The sequence below is a fragment of the Pygocentrus nattereri genome, chromosome 5, assembly GCF_015220715.1.
Source record: "Pygocentrus nattereri isolate fPygNat1 chromosome 5, fPygNat1.pri, whole genome shotgun sequence".
NCBI classification, from domain to species: Eukaryota; Metazoa; Chordata; class Actinopteri; order Characiformes; family Serrasalmidae; genus Pygocentrus; species Pygocentrus nattereri.
Window position 1 is genome coordinate 13,782,765 of NC_051215.1, and position 15,820 is coordinate 13,798,584.

Consider the following 15,820-nt stretch of genomic DNA (forward strand, 5'->3'; position numbering starts at 1 on the left):
ACCAGTGGCCACATTCTGCTGACCACAGCGTTCAATTTTCTTATCACACAACTAGAAACATTAGCATTTGATAGCACCATTGACCCACTCACAGGGAGAAACACTGGCGAATATATCACCATATCAAGGTTTGCATGGCTTCATGCTGCTGCTTGCTGATTACCGCTACCGATTCTGATGGCTTTTCAATGACAACATGTACATGCAGCTTAAGGCATGGGGTTTTATTGGGTATCAAAGGCTCAATAACTGTCATATATTATTATTTGTGTTTATATATGGTTTCTCACTATTTCAGAGTTTGCATTATGATGTATGTGAAAGTCTTTCTGTCTGGGCCACTGTCCACTCTTTTCCTCATGGTGTGCTGTTTCTCTCCTGCCCCCCCGCCCTGTTACAACAGTGCTACTGAGGTTCTTACACACAATAATATCACTACTAGGCTGAAAGTAGTCCACTACCCAAAATTTCCAGCCAAGAGTGGCCCTATGGTCATTATAAAGAGCTAGAAGAAGGCTTACACAAATTGTGCAGCAAATGTACATCAGCAAGGTAAAGCTACAAGGTAGGGGGTTCAAATAAAGCGGTTTTGACATGTCTACTGAACCTTTCTTACAATAACCACCAAATCACCTCAGCCACCTGCCAGATCATTCCCCACAGCCCTCACCTGTCCATCTGTGCCAATGGATCCGCCGCACTCATTGAGCAGCTCGGACATGTCGTAGTAGCTGCTGAACTCCCACAGGCATGCATCCAGGTTGAGGTTACGGTAGAAGCGCAGGGAGTTGGCGCTGCGCATGACCAAGCTGTACTGGTATGGCAACGTCTCTCCGATTATCTCCGGGTTCTTGGTGGCATCTGTGATGAAGCCATGTCCAGTCTGGATCTCATTGAAGTCCAGCAGGTTGGAGCAACGATGATTCCCCACCCGTGTTCCATCCGGACTCAGAGTGAGCTCAAAGTTTGAGAGAGGACGTGTGGAGATGACGGGTAGCATGCCTAAATAAAGCAGACACAGGACCAGTGCATGAGCAATATTGCAGTGGGATTGACTGTCCAGGTCATCTTTGTAGGGGAGTACAGCTCTAGCTTTGAAAGGCCACAGCCTTGCACAATTTTATCCACTGTATTCCACCTGATTCAGCTGAGCTACTTATAATTACATTGAGTACAGAAGTGAAAAGAGTAGCTTTATTGCCCATGAGGGCCAGACGTTTTATTCGTTACTCTATGTTGAAGTAAATTATCCTAATCTAATCTGCTAAATAAGACTCTACAAATGGGAGAAAGTGATTACTAAGGCATCAGTTTCTTAACACACACCACTTGTCTTATTTCCTTTTCCTTTTTTAACATATATGTGGTTGTGAAAGGATGACACTCACCATCCATGTGAGGCATGGTAATGGTCAGTTTGATGAGGTTGGGGTAGTCAGGGTCATCTGAGCCAGTGTAGCGGATTTTTGCTGAGAATGGCTCAGCACCAACAGTACCAGGAATGCGGGGCTGGCAAAGACCTACAGAAAAACACACAAAACAAGCTGGAGTTTTTGTCTCTGTGGTGCTTACTCATTACTCTATATTCACCGACTTCTGCAATATTTGTAAATTGTGATTTCCTCTGGATAAAAGCATCTGCAAAATGCACAAATATATGATATATATATATATATATATATATATATATATAATGTGATACTTTTGAACCCTTCCAATTTTTCGCTTAGATCTTTTGACAGTTCATATTTGTGTTTGTAAGTGACTCACACTGTGTCACTATGTGAGAACTAACTGTGTGTGATCCATATCCACTGGATGATCCACATGTGTAGTAAAGTATGATATAAAAAAAGACTTCCAATCTGACCATTCTCTTTAGAGTGGCCATTTATCAGGCATGCGTCTCAAGACTATATATGAAAGTGGATTAAACTAAATTTAGAATTATCAGATTTTTCTGTTCACATAGCTCTGGAAAAACATCTGATCTGCACTGACCTTTATAAAGTGATAGGGCTGCAGTGATTAGCAGAGAAAACTGGCCAGTAATTGACAAAGTTGATAATGGAAAAAAGGTTACATGTTGACTTTAAAACAAAAACAAGAGTGTACTAAAATATCCATATCTGTACATTAGTGTATGGGGCAAAATGGCTTCTATTGTTACTTCTTTTAGAAACTGCTAGCTGCAACCCTAATGGAGTCTCACCCTCATCTCGGCTGATGACCACAATGGGAGAGCTGAGCTCCAGCCCTGCGTCACCATTGGCATTGAAGGCCCTGGCGGCGCACTGTACGCGTGAGCCTGCCTGGAAGTAGATGGAGTCCAATGTGATGGATTTGGTATTGGTGAAGAAAGTGTTGGTGTCCACTTCGCGCATGGGGCTGGTGACACCGTCCGGCCCACTGGGGGCACTGACAAGCCAGCGGTACTGAGTCAGAGTGTCATTAATATTCTCCACTGCACAGATGGAGCCTGTCTTGTCAAACTCCGAATATTTAGGGTTGCAGGCCTGAGGGAATGTAAGATTTCATTGTTGGTCAATTTGATCTTCATTCAATTTGTATAGTTTGCTCTTCAAACACAGTTTAAAAAATAATAAAGGCAAGAGGAAGTGCAATGTAGCAGTGCTCAGACAGAAAAAAGCACAATATAAGTCATGCATACTATATGTGTTTGTTTGTGTGTGTGTGTGTGTGTGTGTGTGTGTGTGTGTGTGTGTGAATGTGTGTGTGCATGTGTGTGTGTGTGTGTGTGACATACTCACCGTCACACACACTACAGGGTATCCTGTTGAGGGATGGGGGTGCTCCTTTGTCCGAACTGTATCATCATACATGAGCAGAGACACTACCTGAGGCACTGCGGGGAAGGTGACGTCAGCTACACTGTCCATCTCTTCAATGTACACTATAGCTTTGTTCATCTGAGGACAACAAGGAGAGAAAACCATCTGACAATCAGCATTATTTCAAAAATACAAGACAGTTACCAACCACAGAAAGCTTTGCTATGAAAGTTAAAGCACTGAAAAACTGATGTCAATGTTAAAATCTAAAACACACTTATCAAGATCAAATATATATTTCTTAAATTGAACTGTTAGCATGGTTGCAAATTCTATGGCTATGTTCAGACTGCAGGCAAATCATGTTTCAAATCAGATCTTTTGAGACAACTGTCCGCACTGTTATTTGCAAGTGATCAGATCAGATTTGTGTGTCCAGACATCACCAACCTATCCGCATGGGTTGCGGTGGTAATGACATAGGTGTCAACTACATAGCTATGCTAGTGATGCACCTTTCAAATGCAGCAGCAGGAGAGATGGAGTTGCCCACCAGACTACTCAAAATTCTCAGGCATAAGAATGAATCTTTGGCACTCTTCTTGAATCCCAGCACTTCCGTCACTCTTGATTTGACATCGTTGTTGTTTGTTACATTGCAAGCCACTTTTCCACTGCATGGTACATCTCATCTATACTCAACTCTACTCACTTTTAGAACCAGCTACTACTTGACAAACTTTGTTCAGAAGAGGCCGATGGCAGCAAGACAAAAGACTGTTGGAAAAAAAGGAATCTGAATCTGAATTCATCTGAATTTATACTACAACTCTGGTTACTCAAAGGCGATGCAAGAGGGTATGCTAACCTAGCAGCTAATGCATGGTTAGCATGTGTTTATCGATCCTCTCCAACCATTTAGCAGCCCGCAGCATTTTACATCAACTTTTGGAATTGGCTCAGCTCGCTTGAAACCTCAACAGAGGTAATACCAAGAATAGTACCTTGGACCAGGTGCAACATACCAGGTTTGCCAAATAGAAAACCAAAAAAGGCAGGTATAGTTGAGAGATGAATCATGCAGTGGGCACTGGATCTGATCTGCAAATCTTGGATTTTGTGGGGGTTTTTTTGCTGTCAATCTGGACACAATCTGGATACATTTTTATTTGGACTGGCCTTCTGAACCCGCCCATAGTCCATCTTGAAAGCATAACATTTTAAACCAGAAACACATCACATAAACTCCAATTAAAATTCATTAGGTTTAATGGAATTTTTACTATATATTGTGTAGAGCTTGTCCATCCTTGAGACATTTGATACAAAAGAACACTTTCATAGACGAAGCTTGGATATGCCATTTCAGTTCAACTGGCAGAAACTCTAGAAGCATGAAGAAGAACACTGAGAGGAACCAAAACTCTAAAGGAGAACCCCCCTAAGAGCATGATGAAGAACTATTAAGAGGTACCAAGACTCAAAAGGAGAACCTCCCTATAAGCACAAAAAGTAATACTGAGAGAAGCAAATGGGAAACCCATTCTTCTCTTATTAAAGAGTGATAAAATAGATGTATCAGTGATGAAAGTGATATAACTGCACATTGAAGAGTGCTGAGCTGATGGCTGTACAGCCATATGCACCCTGAGAGTGCAGCTCTGTTTATAGGTCAGTGAGTCCTCAGAGACACATTCATAATACATGCAGCACAGAGGGAGACACTGGCCTCCTCTATAGGAGATAAAGACTGACCCCTGCTGACAGAGGCAGCTGCTGTGTAGCTATTTTAGCAAGTGAGGTAAAGGCATGTTACTCTGTGTGTGTGTGTGTGTGTGTGTGTGTGTGTGTGTGTGTGTGTGTGTGTGTGTATGTATGTGTATGTTGTTGCGTCAATGGAGTTATTTATACAGTCGATGACCTCTAACCTGTGTCTCTGCTACCATGTATTCATCAGGCTTTAGATGGACAGTAAAGGCCTCACGGATTTCCCTCTGTCCGTCATACAGAACCTGAACCTCCACTACGTGCTCCGTCTCTCCTTCTTTAAACTCCACATCTGTTGGGTTGAAGTTAAGGTTAGGGTTAAGTTTAGGATTAGATTTAGATTTTGGATTGAAGTCAGGGTTAAAGTTAGAGTTAGCATTAGATTTAGGAGAATCTATCACAACTTAAAATTCAATTGCATTTAATAGACTTTCCACTTTCAGTCCTTCAGCATGGGATTTGTAGTTTTGAGCCAGTGCATATAATCCAGTCTGCTGACCTTGAGACAGGGGGTTGTAGTCCTCTCCAGACGTGGCAGAGCCATCTTTGGTGTGAACTCTCACCACCGAGACCTTGGAAGTGTCACCCAGGCGGAGGATGGGGATCTTCACTACGGCAATCTCCCCAGCAACCTGAGGCTCCTTCACGCTGTACTTAATCTCAGAGAATCTGATGATAGCCTCTGGAGGAGGGGAACACAAAAGGCTTGGGTTAAGTTTAGAGACAATGCCAAACTATAGATATTATACTATTATATGCAGTGTATCCTGTCAGTTAGTCTAGAAGTATAAATGTTGTATATATTTTATAACTTTATTGTATATATTTTCTCTCAGTTAGATAAAGTCAGCTACTGTCATACAAAGAAGTTCCTGTCTCGAACCTAAAACTCCAAAATGAATGCTGCAGTAATGTTACAAAAACATTAAATTAATTCTTTGTAGTGTTTGGCTCAAATAACACAAAAATGCTACTGCATGTATGTATGTCTCCACAAACAACGAAAGGCTTGTCCCACTTGTGTCTTTTCCAGCAAGCTGATCAGCTCTTTTTTTGACTGAAGTTCAGGACTTTCCCCATAAACAGACACCATGTTGAATGTTACTTGCATTTTACCAGTGAACTGCTGAACCTTTATAATGTCTCTGGTTTAGAAGTCTATAGCTCGCCAGCTAACATCCTGAGGTTCATTGCATGCTGGTGAGGATTCAAGAACATGGAATAATCAGCAGAGGAGCGTACGGTGGCTGAAGAGTACAATTTAAAAGATAATTATTGGCTTTAAACTGAACTTTGAAGGATGCAGCCCCTGAATTGAGACACACTACATATGATGATTATTAAGACACATGCTTGAATAAGAAAGAAAGAAAGAAAGAAAGAAAGAAAGAAAGAAACAACTTACTAATACATTCTAAACTAAAAAAGAAAGGGAAGAAATGAATATTTCTGTGGAGGAGCTTGTCTTGTTCTTTTGTATTTTCATGTGTTCTATTTCAGCACACACTGGGTTTGTAAACTCACTGTCTTTTTTGTCAGTGATGGTGACCAGAGCTTCCTTCTGCTCCCCTAGTGCAGCACCATATGGAGACTTGCTCTTGGGCGTTCCCAAAACCAGTCGGAACTCCTCATCCTCCTCATGAATAGAGTCATCCACCAAGGTCACCACACATGGCTTCTCATTTTCACCTGTGGATAAACAAACAGACAAAGCGTGAATTGTAAGAACTTATAAGGACAGTTAGGTCATTGCTGTCAACAGAAACAGTTTTTATTATTCCATCTACCCGTTACGTTACATTGTGTGAACATTTCAGATAAAAGACCACTAGAAGCCCTGTTTTTTCATTTCTATAAGCTGCCTTAATAGCTGTTAAGAACTTTTTTTTGTTGTTGTTGTAAAGCTTTTTTTGGAGATTTTTTTAACAACAGAGATGATGTTTACTTATATACCTATTAGTTTTTTGGACAATTTATAAAGGTATGAATGGGTGCATGAATGAATGAATGAAGAATAAGATGGATGAATGATCAGAGGCTTGCTGACCTGGCAGAAAGGTGATGATGGAGGAGTCAGTGTTGGGTCGCTCATTGTAGTCCATCATGACCTGGGCAGAGCCTTGACGAGTATAACAGCGAACGGTGGATTTCTGGCTGATGTCACCACTGCGGTACACCATGGCCTTCACCTGCCCATCGGCCTCGTCCACCTTGTACTCCGCATCCCTGAACTGCACTCTTGGAACTGAGAATACAGAAATATGAAAATGCTAAACAACTGTACACAGGTTTACGGCAACTGTGGTGATGATTTGGCAGGCAGTTTGCACAACGGTAATTGGTTGGTTATAAGGTTCTGTTACTAGTTAGCTACTTTTGCCTCATAGCTGTAGTGCAAAACTACTCAAACATGTCTGATTATTTTAGGTAAAATTGTGTTCATTGTATTTACATTTTTTCAGAACTACCCCTTTATTTTCAGTTGTTCACTCTTAAACATGATTGGATCATCCAGCTGAGGCTGGTGGACTCACGGTCAGTAACGGTGTCGTTGATGGTGATGACGGTTTTGCTGGGCTCTCCCAGCACAGCGTTCATGGGCATGCGTAACACCAGCTCAAACTTCTCTGGCCCTTCCAGCTCTGGACGGCCCAGGTCATCCAGGATGGTCACACGGAACGTCTGCATGGTGACGCCAGGTGCAAAGTCCAAGTTACGACTGATGCCCACGTAATCCAGACCCGCTAGAGACAGAGATAAAATGAATTGAGATGCATTCTATTCACTAAAGAGATCTCAAATCATATAAATATGTTGTTTTGCACACCTTTATCATTTCACTCCTTAAAGTGCAAATCTTTCCTCCTGTAGTACTAGATTTTTTACCTTCTGCTGAGACGGGCTCACTTTTCCGCGAGCGTACAGTGACGGTGGCTGTTTTGGAGAGGTCAGTGCCTGTCCTCCACACTCTCACCTCTACGTAGCCCGCACTCTCATCCACTGTGTACTCAGTCTCTCCGAAATACAGAGATGGCTCTGCAAGTCACAAAGATATCCATCATTAATGGTCATCACCTTTATTCATCAGCTTAAAACCCAATGCGAAAGAGAATAATGTACCAATTTCTACTTAAATCTAAGTTTAAATCAATATGTAAATTTCACTGGCAAATTGTTCTTACTTCAGGCTTTTATTCATCAAATGTCTGCATTTCATTTCTTAGTAACAGCATGTACAATCTGTCATCCGAGCCATTTGTGTACTCCTGTTACTTATTGTTTAGAAATGTTGCCATTATTTCTTGAATTTCAAACAATGATGTTATTACTTTGCTTTACAAAACTGCCTTAGCAAGACAATCATCGTTACATAGTAAAACAGTCTTACACTTGACTCAATGCAATAGTCTTGTTTAAACCTATCTTCTTAGAACTCGTCTGATCAGCCCAGTAGATAGCTAACAGGCAACTGACTCCCCTGTTAATATTCAGTGTTACACTCTGAGCTGAACGGCAACAAACAAAGTGCATAATATGTTACAAGCTTATGTCTTACAAGCTTCAAATCATCATGTTTCTGGTCTGCCATAAGAAGTATTAAAGCTAGTGTGGGAAAATAAATGTGTGGCACCTCTTCCACCGTTAAATGCTGACATAATACAGGAAATTCCATAGAGGCGCTAACAGAAAGTAGCATTATGGCTCCGGTATTTGATAAAGATACTACTTTTAAGGTGAAAGTTTTAGCCTACACTACAAAAATTACATTTGTTGGTGGAGGAATTGTATATCATGTTATTTCATAAACAATTTAATATATTATCAGGACTAATGCATTGAATTGTTTATAGAATATTTGTGCATTTCATTTTATGAATGCAATAAGCCATTCAAGGCCATGAGTAAAGTGTTTTAACCCTTAACACCCCTTACCTATGATAAAATCACTGTAAAGTATGGCCTCTTTGGATGTATTGCTTTAGTTTAAGACAATGTTTCTAGGCTTTTTTTTTTTTTTTGCTTTACTATTTCTTTACTCTGCAAAACTGTTGTATATGATTACTCTCTGTAATGTGGTCACAAACACAAACTTTAGGACATAACCCCTTTCTATGGATTTATTATGCAGTTAAGCTTTTGTAAAAGCAAACTTCTCACTGAGTGCAGTATACAGTCCTTTCCCATCAGTCACTAGGAATGTCCAGGTGAGTCAGCCCCGTGTCTGACCCATTAGTACCTCTGACAGACTCCTCATGTCATCACCCCATAAGAGCACAGGAAACTACTGTTGCTGCCTACATCCTGCCCCAAGAGACAGTCTAGACAGTTCTAGCTGATAAAGCTAGCCAAGACACTCTATATTATGTGTGTGTGAAAGTAGAGCAAAAGAGGGCAGAAGTAGAGGGGAGTTCAGGGTTTGGGGGGGCATAAAGGGGTTTAGACTGGGAAACACACTGCTCCCACAGATGTCCTATAGAAGACAGTCCGAATATATGCAACAATAAGATCCCAGCTTTGGCTTAAGTCCAGTCAAACTTCCCACACCCCCGTTCTACCCTTACCACACACACTGAGTTCTTAGACCCACCAAGAAGTCTGGCCAGAGTTGTGGTCCACATTGTGTGTCTGAATTCTTTTCTGTCACATTAGACTTGTAGAGTGGAGAAATGTATATACATTATTTAGCCATAAATCTCTCTCAGGCTTGGGTTCACCCTCATTTGTCTTTCAGTGGAAGGATATTCAAAAGGAGAGAGGAGGGACCACCACTGAAAGAGGGGGATGTGGCTTTTATTCATGACTAAACTGCAGAAGCAGCAATGACTCAGTATGGTGAAAAGACCAAACTACAAATCGAAATGCTGATTGTACATTCAGAAGAGAAGGTGGCCAGATATGTTTTCATATAATTGCTGTCACAAAAAAAAAGGTCTGTCAACTGTTAAAAGGATATATTAATATTATATATTAATTCAATAAGAATATTTTTATCATTTGGCTGCATGTTCCAAACACTGAGTGTATATATTGTACATATCATTGCTGTCAAAACAAAACCAAATCCATTTTTGTAATTTTTCATTTTTTATAACATAATTTGACATTGATAATAAATGGAGAAATAGTAACGCTATAAAATTACTTAGAAAAAAAATCAGGTTCTATTAACTATTTAAAATGAATGTGTTTTTCATTGTCTAGTAAAGTTAGAATTTTGGAGATGTTTTTTGCTCAGCAGTCAACATCCATCCATAATTGTTGTCCTCAAACCGCTATGTTACATTATGAATGGGAGCTTTCCACTTGGTTATTGCTTTTGTTTGTTATATTTTTTTGGAGGCTGTTGATTTCTCTGTAGTCCTCCCACAGGCACTGTCACATGTAGACTGCTAAAGGTGTCCTCCAGTCCTAATGTCACTAATATTTTGGTTAATGATGGGTGTGTTTTGCTTACTTACTCAACATATTTCAGTGATAAACAAATCTAAAACTGACCAAATTTTACTGAACAAATCACTTATGCACAAATGTTCCAAATCTCTCTTAAATGATCAATACCTAAAATTAAATTAACAACAAAACAAAAATAACAAACAAAAATAAAAATGTTCACATTATCAAATCTAGATTTGAGAAAACGGGCTATAGTATACTCTCATTTATTTACTTTGCCCAGCCCTATAGCTTTTAGCTAGCAAATACAATAGGACCATTATTAGTCTCAGTGTCTACTTGTATGGACATGAGTCCATAAGCACTTTGATCTGGCCTTGCAGAGCTTTGTGGACTGTTATGGGCCCTCTTGGACTCTATTGAACAGCATCCTCTTGTTTTAGGCTATCATGTTACCAGACTTCCAAAGATGGCTTTAACATGGTGACAGAAGAAAAACTAGCATTGATTGAGAGCATTGAGTGCTTTCAAACACTGAAGGGCAAACGGTGGACAAACGAACAAAAACAAGTGAACTAGGCAGAAACATGAGCACAAACAAAACAGATGGAGACGATGAGGTCATGAAAGGACTTGTTGGTGTGTAAAGGTGAACCAAAAAGAATTTGGCACATACAGGCATCAAAGAGACAGCAATGTGTGGATCAGCAACACCTGGTATGCAGTCTAGTTGGTGACAATATTTACACAAAAATGCCAGGGCATAAAGAAGCTGGCCCTACTTGTAGAAGATAGGCAATAAAAGGTATTTTAAAAGTCATAATTTTTGATGAAGGGCAAAGTGTTCTTTGAATCAAAATAATCTCAGTCCAGATTTAATCTTAAATGCTGACTTAATCTTAAAGATTACACTAACACACAAAAGCTCAACCAAGCTCTTAGTTAGCTCAGTAAACTGCACCACACCAAGACGCTTCGAGTTATACTAAAAAATCGACATATTTATATGATTAAATGTCTACCTCAAATAGTCCAGCAAAAAGTGGCCTGGACGCATAATCATGAACATACAACCCCAATTCCAATGAAGTTGGGACATTGTGTAAAACATAAATAAAAACACAATATGATGATTTGCAAATCCTTTTCAACCTATATTCAACTGAATACAGTACAAAGACAAGATATGTAATGTTCGAACGGATAAACTTTATTGTTTTTTGCAAATATTCACTCATTTTGAATTTGATGCCTGCAACACGCGCAAAGCAGTTGGGACAGGGGCATGTTTACCGCTGTGTTACATCACCTTTCATTTTAACAACACTCAATAAGCATTTGGGAACACTAATTGTTGAAGCTTTGTAGGTGGAATTCTTTCCCGTTCTTGCTTGATATACAATTTCAGTTGCTCAACAGTCCGGGGTCTCCGTTGTCATATTTTGCCCTTCATAATGCCCAAAACATTTTCAGTGTGAGAGAGGTCTGGACTGCAGGCAGGCCATTCTAGTACCCGCACTCTTTTACTATGAAGCCACGCTGTTGTAACACGTGCAGAATGTGGCTTGGCATTGTCTTGCTGAAATAAGTAGGGACGTCCCTGAAAAAGACGTTGCTTGGATGGCAGCATATGTTGCTCCAAAACCTGTATGTACCTTTCAGCATTAATGGTGCCATCACAGATGTGCAAGTTACCCTAACACACCCCCACGCCATCAGAGATGCTGGCTTTTGAAACTTTATGCTGATAACAATCCGGACAGTCCTTTTCCTCTTTGGCCCGGAGGACACGACTTCCATGATTTCCAAAAACAGTTTGAAATGTGGACTCGTCAGACCACAGGACACTTTTCCGGCGGTGTTTCTGGGTGGTGTTGATATATGGCTTTCGCTTTGCATGGCAGAGTTTTAACAAACTGTGTTCACTGACAGCGGTTTTCTGAAGTGTTCCTAAGCCTGTGTGATAATATCTGTTACAGAATGATGTCGATTTTTAATGCAGTGCCGTCTGAGGGATCGAAGGTCACGGGCATTCAATGTTGGTTTTCTGCCTTGCTGCTTACTTGCAGAGATTTCTCCAGATTCTCTGAATCTTTTGATGATATTATGGACTGTAGATGATGAAATCCCTAAATTCCTTGCAATCGCACGTTGAGAAATGTTGTTTCTTAAACTGTTGGACTATTTGTTCATGCAGTTGTTCACAAAGTGGTGAACCTCGCTCCATCTTTGCTTGTGAATGACTGAGCCTTTCAGGGATGCTCCCTTTATACCCAATCATGACATTCACCTGTTTCCTATTAACCTGATCACCTGTGGAATGTTCCAAACAGGTGTTTTTTGAGCATTCCTAAACTTTCCCAGTCTTTTGTTGCCCCTGTCCCAACTTCTTTGGAACGTGTTGCAGGCATCAAATTCAAAATGAGTGAATATTTGCAAAAACCAATAAAGTTTATCCAAATATCTTGTCCCTGTAGTGTATTCAATTGAATATAAGTTACAAAGGATTTGCAAATCATCGTATTCTGTTTTTATTTATGTTTTACACAATGTCCCAACTTCATTGGAATTGGGGTTGTAATACATATACATAATCTGACTAAAACCTTAGCTCTTCAATGACAAACATACCAAGCTGGTTGTCATGTCTTAGCTAGGCAGATATCAAACCCCTGGCATACATCCATCCATCCATCCATCCATCATCTTCCGCTTCTCCGGGGTTCGGGTCGCGGGGGCAGCATCCTGAGCAATGAAGCCCAGACCTCCCTTTCCCCAGCCACTTCCACTAGCTCCCTGGGAGGGATTCCGAGGCGCTCCCAGGCCAGCTGGGCGATATAGTCACGCCAGCGTGTCCTGGGTCTTCCCCGGGGTCTCCTCCCCGGTGGACTTGCCTGTGACACCTCCCAAGGGAGGCGTCCAGGAGGCATCCTAACAAGATGCCCGAACCACCTCAACTGGCTCCTCTCGACGTGAAGAAGCAGCGGCTCTACTCCGAGTCCCTCTCGGATGACCGAACTTCTCACCCTATCTCTAAGGGAGAGTCCAGCCACCCTGCGGAGGAAACTCATTTCAGCCGCTTGTATTCGCGATCTCGTTCTTTCGGTCATTACCCAAAGCTCATGACCATAGGTGAGGGTGGGAACATAGATCGACCAGTAAATCGAGAGCCTAGCCTTATGGCTCAGCTCTTTCTTTACCACAACAGACCGGTAAAGAGCCCGCATCACTGCTGACCCAGCACCAATCCGCCTGTCAATCTCCCGCTCCCTTGTACCATCACTCGTGAACAAGACCCCGAGATACTTAAACTCCTCCACTTGAGGCAAGAGCTCATCCCCGACCCAGAGAGGGCTCTCCACCCTTTCCCGCGTGAGAACCATGGCCTCGGATTTGGAGGTACTGATCCTCATCCCGGCCGCTTCACACTCGGCTGCAAACCGATCCAGTGAAAGCTGAAGTTCACGGCCTGATGTCCCCAATAGGACCACATCATCTGCGAACAGCAGCGATGTGACCCTGAGGTCACCAAACCGGACACCCTCCATCCCCTGACTGCGCCTAGAAATTCTATCCATAAAAATTATGAATAGAATCGGTGACAAAGGGCAGCCCTGACGGAGTCCAACTCTCACTGGGAAAAAGTCTGACTTACTGCCGGCCATGCGAACCAAGCTCCTGCTTTGTTTGTACAGGGCCTGAATGGCTCGTAGCAAAGAGCCATGTACCCCGTACTCCCGAAGCACCTCCCACAGAATACCCCGGGGAACACAGTCGAATGCCTTCTCCAAATCCACAAAGCACATGTGGACTGGTTGGGCAAACTCCCATGAACCCTCGAGAATCCTGGAGAGGGTAAAGAGTTGGTCCAGTGTTCCACGACCAGGGCGGAATCCGCACTGCTCCTCCTGGATCTGAGGTTCGACTATAAGCCGGACTCTCTTCTCCAGTACCCTTGCATAGACCTTACCAGGGAGGCTGAGGAGTGTGATTCCCCTGTAGTTGGAACACACCCTCCGGTCCCCCTTTTTAAAAAGAGGCACCACCACCCCAGTCTGCCAATCAAGTGGCACCACCCCCGATGTCCACGCAATGTTGAAAAGGCGTGTCAGCCAAGACAGCCCCACAACATCCAGAGCCTTGAGGAACTCGGGACGGATCTCATCCACCCCTGCAGCCCTGCCGCCAAGGAGCTTTTTAACTACCTTAGCGACTTCGGCCTCAGTAATGGACAAGCCTATTCCCGTGTCCCCAGACTCTGCCTCCTCACTGGAGAACGTGTCGGTGGGATTGGGAAGGTCCTCAAAGTATTCCTTCCACCGCCCAATGACGTCTTCAGTCGAAGTCAGCAGCACACCATCTCCACTATATACAGTGCTAGTGGCACACTGCTTTCCCCTTCTGAGTCGCCTGACGGTTTGCCAGAATCTTTTTGGAGCCGACTTAAAGTCACTTTCCAAGGCCTCACCGAACTCTTCCCACACCCGGGTTTTTGCCTTGGCAACGACTGAAGCCGCAGATCGCTTGGCCTGTCGATACCTGCCAGCTGCCTCTGGTGTCCTACAGGCCAACCATGTCCGGTAGGACTCCTTCTTCAGCTTGACGGCATCTCTCACCTGGGGTGTCCACCACCGGGTTCGAGGATTACCGCCCCGACAGGCACCAACTACCTTGCGACCACAGCTATAGTCAGCCGCTTCAACAATGGAGGAGCGGAACATGGCCCATTCTGAGTCAATGTCCCCCACCTCCCCCGATATCTGGTCAAAGTTCTGACGGAGGTGTGAGTTGAAGATCAATCTGACAGGTTCTTCTGCCAGACGTTCCCAGCAAACCCTCACTATACGTTTGGGTTTGCCTGGTCTGACTGGCATCTTCCCCCACCACCTGATCCAACTCACCACCAGGTGTTGATCAGTTGACAGCTCAGCTCCTCTCTTTACCCGAGTGTCCAGTACACATGGCCGCAAGTCCGCTGACACGACTACAAAGTCAATCATTGAACTGCGGCCTAGGGTGTCCTGGTGCCATGTGCACTTATGGACATCCTTGTGTTCAAACATGGTGTTCGTTATGGACAAACTGTGGTTTGCACAGAAGTCCAAAAACTGAACACCACTCGGGTTCAGATCAGAGAGGCCATTCCTCCCAATCACACCCCTCCAGGTCTTACTGTCATTGCCCACGTGAGCGTTGAAGTCCCCCAGTAGGACAATCGAGTCTCCAGGAGGAGCACTTTCAAGCACCCCTTCCAAGGACTCTATGAAGGCTGGGTATTCTGAACTGCTGTTCGGTGCATAAGCACAGACAACAGTCAGGACCCGTTCCCCAACCCGAAGGCGTAGGGAAGCTACCCTCTCGTCCACCGGGGAAAACCCCAACATACAGGCGCCGAGTCGAGGGGCTATGAGAAAGCCCACACCTGCCCGCCGCCTCTCACCATGGGCAACTCCAGAAAAGAAAAAAGTCCAGCCCCTCTCAAGGAGATTGGACCCAGAGCCCAAGCTGTGTGTTGAGGTGAGCCCGACTATATCTAGCCGGTATCTCTCGACCTCGCGCACCAACTCAGGCTCCTTCCCCGCCAGTGAGGTAACGTTCCAAGTTCCAAAAGCCAGTTTCAGCAACCGAGGATCAGAACGCCAAGGCCCACGCCTTCGGACACTGCCCGATCCACAATGCACCGCACCCCTACTACTGCCCCTCCCATCGGTGGTGGGTCGATGGGAGGGGGGACTCATGTAGCTCCTTCGGGCTGGGCCCGGCCGGGCACCATGAGTGAATGCCCGGCCACCAGACGCTCGCTGGCGAGCCCCTCCCCCAGGCCTGGCTCCAGGGTGGGGCCCCGGTAACCCTGATCCGGGCAGGGT

At 43.5% G+C, this 15,820-nt stretch overlaps 1 protein-coding gene across 1 annotated transcript in view; it reads right to left on the bottom strand.

The window, feature by feature from the left end:
- Positions 1 to 15,820, bottom strand: part of frem3 (Fras1 related extracellular matrix 3) — a 56,369-nt gene that overhangs the window by 8,980 nt on the left and 31,569 nt on the right. Inside the window, exons 7-16 of the mRNA XM_017701426.2 lie at positions 7,446 to 7,595; positions 7,094 to 7,303; positions 6,607 to 6,804; positions 6,084 to 6,248; positions 5,059 to 5,241; positions 4,721 to 4,851; positions 2,772 to 2,930; positions 2,213 to 2,516; positions 1,389 to 1,520; positions 671 to 1,002 (exon numbers count right to left, since the gene is read on the bottom strand). Coding sequence (XP_017556915.1) covers positions 671 to 1,002; positions 1,389 to 1,520; positions 2,213 to 2,516; positions 2,772 to 2,930; positions 4,721 to 4,851; positions 5,059 to 5,241; positions 6,084 to 6,248; positions 6,607 to 6,804; positions 7,094 to 7,303; positions 7,446 to 7,595 — 1,964 coding nt within the window. The remainder of the gene's footprint in view (positions 1 to 670; positions 1,003 to 1,388; positions 1,521 to 2,212; positions 2,517 to 2,771; positions 2,931 to 4,720; positions 4,852 to 5,058; positions 5,242 to 6,083; positions 6,249 to 6,606; positions 6,805 to 7,093; positions 7,304 to 7,445; positions 7,596 to 15,820) is intronic.